General features: G+C 36.1%; 1 protein-coding gene across 5 annotated transcripts in view; it reads left to right on the top strand.

Moving 5' to 3' along the window:
• unc5a (unc-5 netrin receptor A) overlaps positions 1-16,935 on the top strand; it is a 225,442-nt gene that overhangs the window by 108,440 nt on the left and 100,067 nt on the right. For all 5 annotated transcript variants that reach the window (XM_051860879.1, XM_051860881.1, XM_051860880.1 and 2 more), the window contains exon 2: positions 13,474-13,695. In XM_051860879.1, coding sequence (XP_051716839.1) covers positions 13,474-13,695 — 222 coding nt within the window. The remainder of the gene's footprint in view (positions 1-13,473; positions 13,696-16,935) is intronic.

The raw sequence follows: 16,935 nt of genomic DNA, 5'->3' as shown, positions 1-16,935 counted from the left end.
GACTCAAATAAGCTTAATGAGCAAATTGGTTTTGATGGGTAAATCAAAACCAATCCTCTACATTATGGTTCTGCAGAGAGAGAGAAAGAGAGAGAGAGAGAGACCCAGAAAGTACAAAAAGCAAACCCATTACTATATTTCATTTGTTCTCTCTTAATTTGCATATCTTGGCTATTTTAAATCAGCCCCGCATGCAGCCAGCTGGTCATTTGTGGATGTTTGTCTTTTGTATTCAAGTTACCCCAGAATCCTTGCCATTCATCACAATGTAATTACCTTTTTTTTTTTTTTTTGACACCACCACCACTAGTTTGTGACCCTGGACCACAAAACCAGTCAGGTATGTTTGTAGCAATAGCCAACAATACATCGAATGGGTCAAAATGATTGATTTTTCTTTTATGCCAAAAATCATTAGGATATTAAGTAATAGGATAATTAGGATATCATGTTCCATGAAGATATTTTGTAAATTTCCTACTGTAAATGTATCAAATTTATTTTTGTGAGTGGATATGCATTGCTAAGGACTTCATTTGAACAACTTTAAAGGTGATTTTCTCAATATTTTGATTTTTTGCATCCTCAGATTCCAGATTGTCAAATAGTTGTATCTCGGCCAAATATTGCCATATCCTAACAAACCATACCTCAATGGCTCATTTATTCAGCTTTCAGATGTATAAATCTCAATTTTTTTAAAAAAAATTTACCCTTATGACTGGTTTTGTGGTCCATATATATCAATTCACTGGATTTAAAAATAAACACATTTTTGCTTAAAAGAGTTGGTATACAGTGTTAGATATTACCAATTTACTGGCATTACCCATTCTAATGGAGATTGTTTGTGTTTGTTTCTGAAGCATAAAGCGCATACATGAGTGAAATGTAAGATACTGTTACACTGTAACACTGGCCCAAGTACAATTTCTGTAAAGTGACCTTAAACACTCAGAAACTGGCCTGGGCCCTTTATTGAGCCTTGCTAAGATCCTATAAGGCCAATACACTTTGCATTGCCTATACACATTCAAGTAGAACTTTCTACAATTCCCAACTAGTGGCAGTTTTCCCCAGGAATGCTTCCCTTGAGATTTAACATTTTAGTGAGTGACACTCATTTGACACAAACTGTACCTTGGGCATGATGCAAAAAAATAGAATATTTTCTGAATGTGGCACATAGGCGAGGTGTATGTCGCCTGCAATGTGAACCACAGTGTTTTCTTTTTGGAAGAAGAGATGCTGTGGCTGGAAATATTTCCACTAAACCTGGACTCAAGGCAGAGCAAATATTTGTTGTCTGGTGGTAAACAGGCATCAGTCAGGGCCTCGGACAACACCATTTCCTGTCTAGACTGTGCTACCTATGTACCAATATCTGTTATCAATCACTAGGACCATTAAAAAAAACAGCATAGTTCTCACCCACCAGAGTTCAATATTTTTTGCATTTACAAGGAGGTACATGAATTAATTGCGGAGTAATGGTTTAAATTACGACACAAATTATTAAAATATTTAACGAAATAATGGAGTGTCTATTTACACCGAGTGCAAATAGCCCGGCTTGTTGGCAGAGGCTATTTACACTAACTCTGCCCACCATTGTCTGATTGAGCCAGACAAAATTACAAAAGAAACCCTGCTTATAACATAATTAGTGGTGTGGAGAGTAACATGGGCGGTGCCAACGCAACCAACCTGAGTTCACACTCATTCTTCTCCCTTTTTCCATTGCATATCAGCTCAGAGAGGCATTTATTTTAAATAAAAATTAAGAAAATATTTGAATCTGCCACTATTTGCACTAAGCATAAATAGCATCTAACAACTATTTACACTTGGTGAAAAGAAAATACTGCTATATTTGAGCAACAAAGACATGTTGCTTTTTTTTTTCTTTTTCTTTTTTTACATTTAATTATTTATTTTTGTGGGACATTCGTCAAGTTTTGCGATTATTGGGACCTGTTATGTCAGACAAAATTAATTCAGATACTGAATAAAATTTAAACAGTTTTTGTTAATAGCCTACACTGTAAAATCTAATTAGTTAGACTTAAAGCATGCAACCGAATTGCCTTAAAAAAAAAAAAAAAAAAAAAAAAAAAAAGTAAAGTGGAAAAAGAACTAAAAAGAACTGTAGAGAGTACTTGATAATTTACTTAATAATAATAATACAATACAAATTGTATTAAATAATACAATTAATTGTCATCATTGTGTTTTGCATGCTGAATGTTGAAGTCTGTGTGTGACTTAAGCAAGATATTGTCACAAATATAAAGGAATAATATCAACCCAATTAATAATTTCACAAGGTGTCACAAAGTGTTGGCAATAATCATTATCCAACAGGAAAAATAGACTACTTATTGATTTAGTTAGAAGTTAAGTCACCTTTTAAAAGCTATAATATAATATAATATAATATAATATAAATGAAGGTGCCCAACCAAATGAATGTAAATGAAGGTGCCCAACCAAAGGGAACACTGATCACAATTATGGTGAGTTCAAACAAAAACATTTTAGGAAAATCAACATCAATTTATGAAGCCTATGTGATGTTCTCAAATTGTTCAGTTGTATTGACAATTCAACATTCAAGATGACTGTGGGAAATAAGTGGATGCAACTAAAGATAACTGCAGAAGTGGAGGAAATGAGTGAAAACTCTAAGAATTGGCCTGCCTCAAACTTTTTTTCTTTTTTTTTGCTTGACAAAACCAATCGATTAATCTTAACTTGAGTTTTCTGAGTAAACAAGGCATAGTATGTGAATCGTACAGATTACTAGATTTTTACAATTAAGTTAAGGCTTTAAGTAAAGTTAACTAAAATGTGTTAGTTAGAGCAACTGATGGATTTTACAGTGTATATACTGCATATAGCTTCACTTTAAACCATGGAAATCACTTTAAAAAAAGCTTTAATTAAATCAATGAACTTTATTGCATTATTTCATGCTCAAGAGATCATTAGAAATGCAGTGCTGCTGAAAGCTTCTTGCTTGAAGAACCTGGAAGTGCAGATGCCTGTTTTGTGACCCTGCTGTAATGATAAATGGAATTGAGAAAATTAATTTCCTTCAGAATGTAGACCCGTATCAACACTTTGTATCCGCCACCGTCGCCATGGTTATGTTGTTAAGTTACTGGCACATGAAATGGCTTAATAATCTGTATAGTCGTTTTAATAAAATTAATTTCTGATGACATTGTAAAGAGGTGATGACATCATAAAATGCATTACAGCTGCCGTTCATCATTGTGATTTTAAATTATGCCGAGTGATTGCTCTATGATGCGTTGCTTGAGGGACAAAGAACTGATAAAGGACTTTAATTGGCTTGGAAAGGGCAGGCGACGCAAGAGTGGCCCATGGAGAGAGAACTTACGTGACCTTTTCTGCCATTGTGTGCAGTGCTCTACTACAACCAGACCATATTTACAGGCCAACGCTGTTTTTTTCCAATTTAGCTGATAGAGTCTTCATGTTTGGTTCCAGTTATCAGAAGATTTTGCCTGTGAAGTCAAATGCCAGCATGTCGCACATCAGATCAGAGAAAGGAAATGGTGGAGGGGTGGCGTTTATTGGCTGATGTTGGACTTCTTTACTTGGTGCACTCTGGGTCTTGCAGCTGCGGTCTGATCATGGTTCTGATTGGTTTCGTTGGTTCTTTGCTGTGTGGTTTTGATTGGTCAGTGTTCAGCTGTTGCGAAGATTTACTCAGCATGGCAGAACTTGGAGAGATACATAACAAACAAGCATGCTTTTCATGCAGTATATTTAAATGAATTTGTTCAGTTGGATTCATTATTCACGGCTTGAGAACATTATGAATTGCATCTACTGCTGTCGGCGTTTGCATGAGAATGTAATTTAAGTGTGTTTTTTTTTTTATTATTGAGCTGACACATTTCTATGGCTGTGACAGGAATATCTCGCTCTCATAAATTTGTTTCTTTGCTGATATAATGTTCGGAGATGAGAGAGTGCATTATCAGATTCCGCACAAGATCGTATCCATTAGATATTAGTTGTGTGTGTATTATCGGATTTCAAATTCAAATGTTAACCATTATGTAGTGTTTACTTCATTTGTGCACTGATCCATGAGGAGACTGTTAAGCATGGACGGGCACTTGTTTTTCTTCTTCTTCTTCTTTGTGTGTGTGTGCGTGCAAAGAGAGTGATGAATATATTAAACTCTATAACAACATAAGCGTGGGAAGCTCATCAATCAGCCTTACAGAATGACTTTAATTTGAAGCTTTGCATGGCTGGAATATGCTCTTATGAATAAAGAATTTAACTTTGTCATGAGCTGGAACGTGTGTTAACAGAACGTGGAAACTTCCCACGCAGTTTTGTCCACTTAGGATGTTAAGACGCCTTCCTCCGAGCCAGCTGTTTAAAAATACAACTTCTAAGTCACACATGGCCAGTTGACATGACCTGTAATTTTACTGTCTTCAAAGAAAAAGACTACTCATTTTTTTTTCTCTTAATTGAGCTGGACTTCTTTATTCTAATTTTGTTTAATATTTAAAAAAAAAAAAAAAAAAATTACTTTCACAGAGGTGTGACTGTTCTCATCAGTTTTGTTCTCAAATATGAATTTAATTTTAATACAATTTAAATATATTGGCATTAGCCGATCAATTCTTCTTTTTTTTTTTTTTTTGTGAATTTACATATTGTCCTAAAAGCAAAGACAAAAAACATTTTTATTTTTTTTTACAGAACTTCATGAACGCATTCTGATTTTCATTACTTTGCATTTTAAAATAAACTATTAAATGTCTGTTTAGTAGACAATTTGGATTGTTTTGCATCTTATTAAGTAATAAAAAGCAGTTTACATTTTACAAAATGCACATACTCATCTCTGTATCAGGAAAATGTGCAACATTTTACAGCTTACTACCAAATTATATGAAAGCTTTCCTCTAAATCACGCAATTTCAGGGCGCATGAGTCCCAGAACATGATAAATGATGGGATATGCTTAGCCTCAAATACTGCTCCGGATCGAATTATAAATAGCGTGGATATAGTGTGCTTTAAGGGCACTGTGCTTTGGCATTTTTCAGACCTGGGACAAGACAGCAAGTGTGGCTATTGGAACAGGCCCATTTTCAAGCTTGTAAGTCGGGAAGGGTGGTTTTACCTCCTAATATTAAAGCTACAATATTTAGATTTTTCACCGCTGGAGGTCGCCTATTCAAAACAAATTTGTAGCTTGATGACGTTGAGTTTGAGCGCGGAATCTTGGGAAATGTCGTCTTCACCTCACAGCCAGTGGAAAAGAATCGGGACGGGACTCGAGTAGAAATCATGTTCATGGATGAGATTATTAATATTACAGTGCAGGGCCGAGTGATGTTGGAGCGATTGCTAATGAGAGATGAACGCGACACGCCTCGCGAGCAGCGGAACTTTTATTATGCCACAGTCGCCGGCGCCGCTTCTTCCGGTCAAGCGTATGAGGTAATGCAGCTCTGTTTATCATATTAGATACATTTGACTGTGTTGAAAATGATGTTATGACGTTACTCTGAGCGTTCGCTCAGCGGCTGCTATGAGACACTTGTTGCACACTACAGTAAGCTAGATTGATTTTAGAATATCATAATAATAAATGCTGGATGGCTTGTGTTGATAAATGGCATGCATTTAATTTTAAAACATATTGTATGATGGAGAAAATGCTGTATTACTTGCTATTTGACAAAATAGTGTTTTTCTCTGAGGCATGGTAAAAGCATGGTACTCTCGGAAAATCAAGAAAACTAGATTTAAACAATAAGACTAAACGTGTTGAGCTATATAACAATAATTCGTTTTCGGTCTATAAATGTAACCATACAGTTGTTCCCTTGTCTAATAAAACATGTAATATATTAAAGCATCATTAGTGTTTCCATGGTTTCTACAAAATAAAACCGGAAGCCGAGGGTAACACGGATACGACGCCATTGACAGGCGACTCCCAGACACGTCCCGTATCCTTGGTTAAAATTGCGATTTTCTCACGATTTACAAATAGTTGGAAACATTTGGAATAATTTAAATACTCAACTGAACAAAATATATAACACTGGCCTAGTGGTTTTTGGATATTTTACTGCAAAAATCTGACATATTGTAGCTTTAATTCCTTTTGTTTATGTTGAATTACAACAATGTTCCTTTATTCAGTTTTGCATTTTGACACATCCACCTAAAACAGATCCTGTTGCATTAATACACATAAAATAAATTAAAACTTTTTAAATTAAAACTTATGTGGATGCAGCATGTGGGAATCCACTGTAAGTGTTGGAAGCTGTCAAAATAACTCATTACATTTTGCATTGTACCTTAAGTAATGCAGTGTTTCACTTTAAGATTTTTTTTTCTCACCACCAGTCGCTTGAGGCTCTCTTTTCTAGCATGGTAGAATTTTTTTTTTTTTTTTTTTTTTTTTTTTTTTATATTAATATGTTTTAGATATCTCAAGAAATTCCATTCATTTATGCATTTATTGTTTTTTTTTTAATTCAAAGTAACTCATTACTTGTAAAGAGTGAATTTCTTATTCTATCGATATCTTAATGTCTGATAAAATTCAGTTTCTTGCATTGCAAGTTAATTGTATTGCAATTCAAAAATGATATTTTATATTTTACTTACATTTCTGATTGTGCAACTAGTTCTGAATTTCCTGCTTTACTTTATGGTTGGGCCTTCGAAATAGCATGGAGCATTGGCACATTGGCACAAGTAAAAATAATATGATTCTGACATATGGCGCAATAGTGCTTCGGGCGACCTGAGTTTGAGTCCCGACTCTTGGTCATTTCTCGATGCCATTCTCCTCTCTCCTGTCCGGTTGTTTCCAGTTCTCTCTGAACTGTCCTTCATAATAAAGGCAGTACAGCCAAAAATATAACTTAGAAAAAGTGTACCATGGGAATTGTGCATCGTGGCTAGCAGTCGATGTCTAAATAAATAAATGACTATATTATGAGGGGAAAGATGGATTCTTGTTGTAATTTCAGTATTGTGAGGATAAAATATTGCAATACTTTGAAATGCTGGGAAAAAAAAAACAATCATTTCTATTTTGTCCAATACAGCCTGAACCCCTTGAGACTGGTCTGAAAAACAGATGTGGACAGTCATGAATAGTTTGAAACCTAATTTATGATAGTCATATATATCACCTCAGCCTTGCACTCTTTATAGAGCCCAACTGGACAGATTCAGCCTGCTGGTTTACCAAGCTCTCATGTTGTAGAAAAGGTCACCATGAGGAGCTAATGGCCATCATCACGGTGCCAAATTAAGGCTCATTAGACGGACCACATCCCGTGGGCACCCGGTCTTACATCAGCAGAAAAAAAGCCATTTTGACCTGCAATAATTGCCTTGATTGCACCATCTTTTGCTTGTAACAGAACGGCTTGAATTCCCAATTCATCTGAGCATGTTTTTAATAAATGAATGTCCCTGTAAGATAAATTACTTGTCTGTCGTAGCACAAAATGTAATGTAACAGAGGGGGGCGAAACTGGAAAGTGATGTATGTCCTTCATTGGACACACAACATTTAGTTTTTATTAAGAGTTTAACACGTACACGATACATTAGCGGAGGTTCAATAGCCGTAGCTTTGCTCTTCACTGTATTTCACCCTGATGAATTAGCAAGTCAGCACACCACGTAAAATGACAAAAGGAAATGAGCAGAGCAGCATTATTATGACGTGTTGCACCAGGGCCGGCACGGCTGGGTAATGTCTTTGTGTGAAGGCTGACGTTTATTACTTTGGCTAATGCTACCTGCGTGACCCAGGTTGTGGTTTTCTGCAGGGGAGATGAGGAAGTTGCCGGAAAGGTCAGCGTTAGCTTTGGTGTTTCATTAGTAGAGATGTGCTTTTTGCGCTCTGTGCCACAGGCCCGTTGTGATAGAAAATGTCATAAACAGCAGTCTTCCAGCTATTGATAATTATTTTTGTGAATATCACAGTCCACAAAAATTAGCTTAATTATCTGAATGTGACCTTGTGACCTCCTTCTAAGAGGCTTATAGTTGCTTAAAGATGCTGTAAGTGATTTTTGTTTTTGATGTTTGTATGTGTGTGTGTGTGTGTATGCAACACAGGGTTTTAACAAAGGTCCCAAAATTGAGTTTGCTAAGGGGGTTCGGGGGCATGCCTTCAACACAATGCCATCTCACTCAACACAATTTTGGCATCCCACAGTTAATCAAACATTAGCTCTCTTAAAGACCCTCTGTGGTGAAAATCAAGTTTATAATGTTATTTATATGTCTATGTGGTGTTTTTAATATGCTTTAGGACAAACCATCTGCAATTATGTGAACACTATTGCTGAGTATTTTCTCTTTAAAACTTAAGTGAAAAAACGACGGTCTCAAACCTGTGGTTTGAAATCGCTGGTGCCTGTGACGTCAAACTACCTTGTAACATGTAAACGTGCCGGTGGGCTTTAGCATGTCATTAACAGCGAACTAGCAGGGGAGTTTCGAGAGAAGGTTATCCCAGTATATTTTTCTGTTTATGTAATTCGTGTAGATTTAGCAATATGGCAGGTGTATGATGTATATTACGACGTTATGATGAACTACATTTTTGTACGTTTAGAAAGGTGCTGAAACGTACAATATTGACGTAATTATGGCACTAAAACGTGAAAATACTTACGTTTTTACAGCGAAAAAACAAAATATTTACGTATCTTTCATGTCATAAAGATATATGTATAATTTCCATTTTATCGTTTTGAAGATAAATGTAAGATCCCTAAACCCCATCCCGAACCTAAACCTACCCATTTTATACAGAATGTTAAAAGAATAAAAAATAAAGAACAGAAATGTGTAGGAAAATGACAATTTTAGTAAAAATATAACATTAAAACGATATTTTGAGCCACTAATCCTACACCTACCCCTAAACCTACCCATAACCACTTCTTTAAACTACCTACTGTTATAAATAAAAGAATGACAGACAAACAAGCGTAATCACAATAATTTATTTTTTGCGAAAATGTCAAAAGTGGTACCAAAAGTAGTTCAAATGATGATGAGTTCCAGTCAAAGTCCTCTCTGGCGGTAATAGTTTTCTATAGGGTACAGAGCAGAATTTAACTTATTAATCCATGAAAATATGATAAATCCGGCTTCTCTCCGTGAAGGCGCGACACTCATTTCAAATGTCAATCCACTGAAACACGGCATGTCGCAATCTGTGACGAAGCAGGTGAGAACCAATGAGCGTTCGATATCAGTGCCGTAAACCATGTCGTAACGCTTCTCGAGGGTGGCTCTACTTTCAAATTTGAATCATAACGAGCGCGAGCTTTGACTTAGACGGTCGCTTTTGCTGAGAATGAAGATGAAGATTGATGGATAAAGGGCTGAATTTGGATCTGTTCCTTACAAACATATGGATTCTAAAGATTTGGAGTACAGTGAACAAATAAAATGGATGTGATTTGTGAATTTATGTTGTGCTTTGGTGTTTCTTATGGTTGTATTGTCAGTCGCTGCATAGGAGAAAACGCCTTCTGTGTCTCACAGCAAACAAACTAAATATTACAAAATGGTTAAACAATTACAGAAATTTTATTCATAAGGTTTCAAATTGTAGTCTTGTTTAACATTATGTAATCCTCCGAAACGAGCAGCACTAGTCACGAACAGAAATGTTATTGTTTCATATTATGTAGATGAGTAAACTGCTTTCAATAAATTCGACTAAAAACATCGTTAAATCATTAAAGCCACGATTTTAATATTAATACATGGGAATATACATTCACACTTTACGTTACATTATTTATTGTTTTATTGCTGTTAATACGTAAGTATTTTTACGTTTTAGTGCTATAAATACGTCAATATTGTACGTTTTTGTGTGTATGAAAACGTAAGTAAATGTATGTGTGGTAGAACCACAATTTACGTAAAAATACACACGTATTCTCATGAGATCACGTTGACTATATGCCTTTCTCCACTGACGTTCTGAGTTGTTCAAAGTGTTTCTAATTGTTAGAAAGCAGCTGTCTGTCTCTGACATGGCGAACGGGAACATGGTTTGTGTAACATTAGCAACACATTATTAGCTGTTTGATAACAGTCAAGCAAAAGGCTAATCATATTAATTACCGTTACATGTTTGACGTTGTAAAGAGCGATACCATCGTGCAGCGTTTAACCTCTGTAAGTTGACCGAGTGGATCTTTGAGCTGGCGTGAGCGAGTGGAGGCAGGGCTAATTTGCTTAATCATTGATCCGTGTATATTAAATGAGGCAAGGGTGTTGAGTTACATTCAAGCTATTTTAAGACATTAAGCATTTTTTTTTTCACAGGAATTTTTTTTTAAATTTGTCATTTTTGTGATCAAAGATTAGTTTTAAGGGATAAAATGATTGACTACAGAGGGATTTTAAACAAAACCAGCCTGTGAAATGTAAATCTATAACATTGGCTACCTATGTTTTCTTGATGTACCATTCCATACTAATCCTCACCGAAAACGTTCAAGCAGCATGTCATTGCTATGGTTACCTCCTCAGCAGGATGCGACCTCTTTTTGTGGCAGTAGATGAAAATACACACTCTAAACTTGCAATCTAATATAATTTAATGTCATTCGCGCCCTGATCTGGCCCTTTTCAAGATGGTGTTTTCCTGATAATGTGCCCCTGGGCAAGCATTCCAAGGTTGTTAGTTTTCTTCCCCCCCCCCCCAAAATTGGAGTTTTGTTGATTTTGTTGATTTGCTTTGAATCTAATCTAATATATGCAAGCAAGTTATGGTTCACAGCGAATTGAACAAGCATTTCCATGGGGCCTAAAAACAGTCAAACAGAACAAAACACTGTAAAGAGAAACATGCCGAGGGAATAACTAATTATCAAAAGTGATCACTTTAAAAATCCTGAAGGCTATCAGACATGTAGTGTGTGTGTGTTGTGTATGATGCACAATGGTGTGGGACCACCAGTATAAAGAGGGAGTAAACAGTGAGCTGAGGCTGCTTGATTGCTCTGGATTGTGGGCGGAAAAGGATAAATTAGCAATTCATTCTTAATTACGAAGACCAGAAAAACATTGCAGCTAACAAATGAAGCAACAAAATTACTGATAGGGTAGCGCTTCGTTTCCGTGCTGCGCAAAAGAGTCATTCTCCCGCCCGTCGCAGGGCCAAGCTCTGATTAATGATGATTTCTCATTGAATATCTCCACACATTTACGAATCCAACCGCCTCTGCGCTGCTTCCATAAATCCACACGGGGGAGAAACATTTCCGCCCACAAAGTCAGGCAGATCTTTGATCCGTAAACAGCAGGATGCGCTCCTCACCTGATCGCGTTGCGCTACCGGGGGCCATCAGAATAAAAAGCCAGTTCGTCTCACGTTTAATGCGGCCTATTTGCGACGGCGGCCGTCAGTCAGTGAATGGCTGGCAGTCACGTCACTGAATTCAGCCTGGGCGTAATAAAGAGTTGAGTTAAAGCCCTGGATACAGGGCCCGCCGAGCATGTTTTGAAGTGCCGTGGTCATTCAGCAAGAGGGATTTATGGCCTGCAGTCCATCAGCTCTGATCTTAAAAGGCTGTGATTAACAGCAGAGAGAGTAGAGATGGAATTCAGCACCGCTGTAGGCAAACACTGACAAGGCCATACTACTCAGAAGCTTTTTACTCGGCCTGTTAACAAGGGGACTCACTCTCTAACCCACTCACATTGTTTTTCTGTGTGTGGTGGAATATAGTAGCATATGTCTCTTTCAGGAGAAAATAAGACACTATATAGGGGCTCTTTAACCTCTTTTTTTTAAGCCCATAGCAACTTGAAATTGACTGATATCTAACTCTGATCCTTTAAATCTGTTATAAATAGACTGCAAGAACTTTTTAGTATCTCAAAAAAAAAAAAAAAAAAGGTTAATGATTGATTGTAAAATATTTCATCCTATGTTCTTCATAAAAAAAATACATAACTATATGGGGTCTCAGACTTTAGGTGAAGAAATACAATTAAATGTAATTTTCACACTGAAAATGTTATTGATGTTGTTTTCTACAGTGTGTTTTTGCTGGAGTCAAACTAAAGCAAGCAGAAGCAATGTTACTGTTATCACATTTGTTACTGTTATCAAATCCTTTAATTAATCTTTTTCTGTTTGTTTTATCTGCTCAATATATTTGGCTGTTAATTTATTTGTAATAGAATAATAGAAAAAGACTCTGTTCAGGGGGTTTTGAACCTTTTTTTTAAGTCTAAACAACTGAACTTTGTCTTGAAACACTGATATTTAACTCTGATTATTTAAATCTATTGTAAATCTAAATATATATTTAAATCTGAGATACTCCTGATACTCTAAGGCATTTTTAATATTTAAAATCATATGTCCTTCATAAAAAAATAAAAATAAAAGTTACATAACTAGACTCCAGGTCTGAGAGACTCCAGGTGTAAAAATATGATGAAATTTAATACATTTTCACATGATACATTTTATTGATACTATTTTCTGAAGTGTATTTTTGCTTGAGTCAAATTGAAACATTGTTAATGCACTAAAATGAAATCTCATTTATGAAAAACTGTCTACTCTGTGTTTTAAAATATAGTACGAAAGCTTTTTATTAGGTCAGAGGTTGAATGGGAAATAATAGGTTCATTTTCAAATTCCTGTGATTTATTTTTACTTTTTGGGGTCTCTGAGACCCCAAATAAAAATATGTTTTCATGTTGGCTTGTATTTGAAGTGTATTAAAACAGTTTGTTCTGGCAGGTTTAAAGATGAAGTTCACAAATAAGAAAGAAAATCACTGAAAATATTGACTGTATTGGGCTTGCATTTATGTGTATTTCTTATAGTGAGTTTGATATCAGGTTTTTTGCATTTAACATAATTTGATGTTAAATTATTGAAATTACATTTAAGATCTTCTTGGTGATGTAAGTTGTTTACATTATTTATCAAAGCCAGTCATATTCATGAGTTAACCCTTCACCATGTCATGACATCACAGCCCCCCCCCCCCCCCCCCACATGATCAGCCCATTCAAAGCCTCTTTGTCTTGGAATACAAACCTATTCCACTCAGGAAGCAAACCTTATAAATACAAACCTATGCCACAAAGCAAGCCTTTTTAACACCACATCATTAGCATTATTTCTCAGACCTGCTGTAGCGGAGACGTTTTGTCAGCTGTGGTTGGCAGATTATTTGTATTCTACTAAATACGGATGCACAGGATTAGCATTGCACTCAGGTGCGTGTCAAAAGCAATCTGTCCGCTCACGGGGTTCGGAGTGTGAAATTAAATCCGATACACTCATTATCTCTTTGCACTACTAAAAGGTTTTAGGCATCTGAACAAACCACAACCTGTTTCTAAAGTTTTTCATCTCGCTTGCTTTCACAGGTGGAGAGCATTCGGCCACTGTAACGCATCCACTTCCTGCGGCCTTCTCTGACCTGCTGCCACACTTCCTGGTGGAGCCTGATGATGTTTATATCGTTAAGAACAAGCCTGTGACCCTCACCTGCCGCTCGACCCCTGCCACTCAGATCTACTTCAAGTGCAACGGCGAATGGGTTCACCAGGATCAGCACTTGATCGAGCATGATGTGGATCCTGCCACAGGTAGACCCTCTCAACACTCTTTTCGAGGTTGACAATAAAGCCGGCTGACCCACAGCATTTATAAAATGGCACTGGAGAATAAGAGTGCCTATAAAGGATGCTTTCAAGATATGATGCTCTTTCTTCTTCTGTAGTATAGTACCAAAATACAAGGACTTCCTTCAAGGCAATTTTCAAAATGTCTTCTGCCCATATCATGAACAGAGCTAGTTCTGTTGCATTAGTGTACTGTGTATCATGAATGGCTGGCTTGGTTTGGAAAGTCTTGATTTTGCTTTTGGGGTCTACTAGAAAATGTTCAAAAAACACCTTTTTTCACATATTTGACATTGTTTAGTAACACTGTGTTTAGTTACGGTCTCTATGAAGCCCCTCCTTCCCGAAAAGCGCAGTGTGCTCTGATTGGTCGCTGGCCTATTGTGTTGTGATTGGTCAACCGCTTGGAGCGTGTTTTGGAAATGTCGTGCCCCTTTACCATAATCGCGAGTTTCAACATTGCTAACGCAACTGAACCAGGCCTTGTCCCCCTTTTTTTATTTATTTGTATGGCGGATGCCTTGGCAGGAATTATTTAACCCTTTAAGACCTGAAGGCATTTTTAGTTTTTTTTTTTTTTTTTTTTTTTTTTTTTTCCCTGAGCGACATACACAAAAGTAAAGATTCATAACTCAAGCAAGAAGAGTCAAAAGGTAGGTATCGTTTGATAGAACACTTTTTAAATTTTTAGAAAATATAAATTACATTACATTTGGACATTTTCATGCTGAGAAACTGCTGATAAAAGACAATATATATATATATATATATATATAATTTTAATTATAATTTTTCATATCTTTTTTTATTTGACATGCAATAAGTTAAGAAGGAAATAAGAGAAATTCTTTTTTTGGTGAATCTCTCCTACATGTGAGCTGCATCTGGATCAAATTTTGTGGTGATGGCATAAAGTAATTAAAAGTTACAGCATTTGGAACCAAGGTAGCCTTTTTGTTACGCCACCTAATGGGCATTTTTAAAATTGTTCCTCCACGTGGAATATCTCATGATCACTGCAACGGATTTTGTTGATTTTGGGCTCAATGTGCCATTTTCTATGATCTGTGCATGTTTCATGAAGTTATGAACGAAAATGCCACATGAAATCTATACATTTGTTTTAGTTAAATCAATTATGAAAACTTTTTTTTTTTTTTTTTGATATTTATCAACAAATAACTCAGCACTACTTACGAGTTAATCGAATTGGCTACATGCATTGTAAAGTTCAGACTCCAAGCTTTCAAATGACACCAATTTTGTGATGATCAAGGCAGTAGTTTTGACACTCTGGTTTAGAGGTACTTCTCAGCACTCGTTCGGAATATATCAAAATGGTTAGATCAGAGGTCTTCAACCCTGCTCCTGGGGACCCACTGACCTGCAAAATTTATTTCCAACCTGCTTCAGCACACCTGCCTGTGATTTTCAAGCGATCCTGAAGAGCATGATTAGCTGGTTCAGGTGTGTTTGATTAGGGTTGAAGACCTCTGGGTTAGATGCATTAAAAAGCTGAGTTTCTAAGCTTTAAAATGATATCTATTTTGTGTTATTCCACGTTGGAAACCGAACATGGATGGTTCCGGGAACATTGGATACACATTGCATCCCGGAAAGATGAGAGACATGTTTTTAGCCGAGTTTGTTACATCATTCCGTGAGTAATATTTTGTGATCAACGCAATAGATTATGTTGATTTTGAATTCACTTTGATTGTGAGAATCTGCTTTAAATAATGTGCGATTTTTTTTTTTTTTTTTTTTTTTTTTTTTTTTTTTTTTCCATGATCTGTGCATTTTTCATGAAGTGATGAGTAAAAAAGCCACATGAAATCTACAAATTTGTATTCAGTTAGCGGCTTTGCACTGTTTTTGTTGTATACCCATATTACTCAGACTCATTAGAGGTTGAAAACTACGCAACAGGAGCATGTAGGAGGCTTGATCTGAACGTGTAAAATCTCTGATTTTGTATGCAAAAAGAATTAGTGTGTTACTTATATGTGTTCAGTTTATATTGGCTCTTAAACAGAGACACGCAAACGGGGGAGCCAACGCTCCCGTAGGTTTTAAAGGGTTAAATGAGGAATATTGTGATGTACTTTCATGGACCAAAACTCACGACTACAATTGAGGTATTTGAGGGGGTCCAGAAACCGTGTTTACTGATAACTCCCTTTGGAGTAGACTTTGTGCTTTGTAGCTTTGCAGACGTTTTTCCATGCTTAAACTGCAGCATTACACACTAAAGAAGGTTGAAAATGTAAAAAGCATGCCAGTCCTCTTCAACAAATGTCAGTTTTATAATCTATTTAAATAATCTTATTTAATAATAAAGCCACAATCCTTTGCTTTACAGTGATTTAACCATAATTACGAGATGTTGCTATGCACAAAGCGAATACTTTTATAAAATGGCAGAAATAGCAGCATTATACAAGACTAGTGTTATATTTATTTAAAATAATCATTTAGATTAGCCGTAGGCTGTTCATGGTTTGCAAGCAACATAAAGGTCAAAGCTCATTCTATAAACTTGGCACACTAATATACAAGTATTAGGCTAACACATTGAAAGTTAGATGTTTTATTGTATCTGCTCAATATAGTTTGGTTGTTAATTTAATTGTAATAGTGGCATTAATTTGAATGTTTGGTGCTGTTAATGTTGTAATTAGATTTCAAACAGCTGTAGTGTCTAACTTGGTTGCCACCAGTGTTGTCAAGCAAGTTTCTTTCCCCTGCAGAATCATATGACCCGTCCTCATCAAAGCTATTTCATTGGCCAAGACAACTTTTAATTAATTATAAACAGTTACATTGTAATTGTTCTTCTTATTTATGAAAACATGTTCATGTATTTTAAATTAAATATAACACATCTCACATTACTGAAACGTTTCAATTGTGTGTGTTTTCAGAAGCATTCTGGTATTGCTAATAGCTTAGCATAGTGCTAACAGCATTGAGGAAGGGAGATAGGATTCTGTGAGGGAATGGATTTTGCACAACATTGGTGTAAATATAGTGAAGAGTTTATGCTCACTGTTGTTTTCGATGCATTCTGTGAATTTCTAGGAGATGTTTCGGTGCTTTGAACTATTTTTAACAATAGAACTAAACATGACTGACTCCCTGTGCAACAAATACTATTGTACTAGAGATGGATTGAGACAGCCTATATTAATGTGCTATGATACT

This window comes from Ctenopharyngodon idella, chromosome 14 (assembly GCF_019924925.1).
Source record: "Ctenopharyngodon idella isolate HZGC_01 chromosome 14, HZGC01, whole genome shotgun sequence".
Classification (NCBI taxonomy): Eukaryota; Metazoa; Chordata; class Actinopteri; order Cypriniformes; family Xenocyprididae; genus Ctenopharyngodon; species Ctenopharyngodon idella.
Note: the sequence above shows the minus strand (reverse complement) of the source record. Positions and strands in the feature narration are given on the sequence as shown.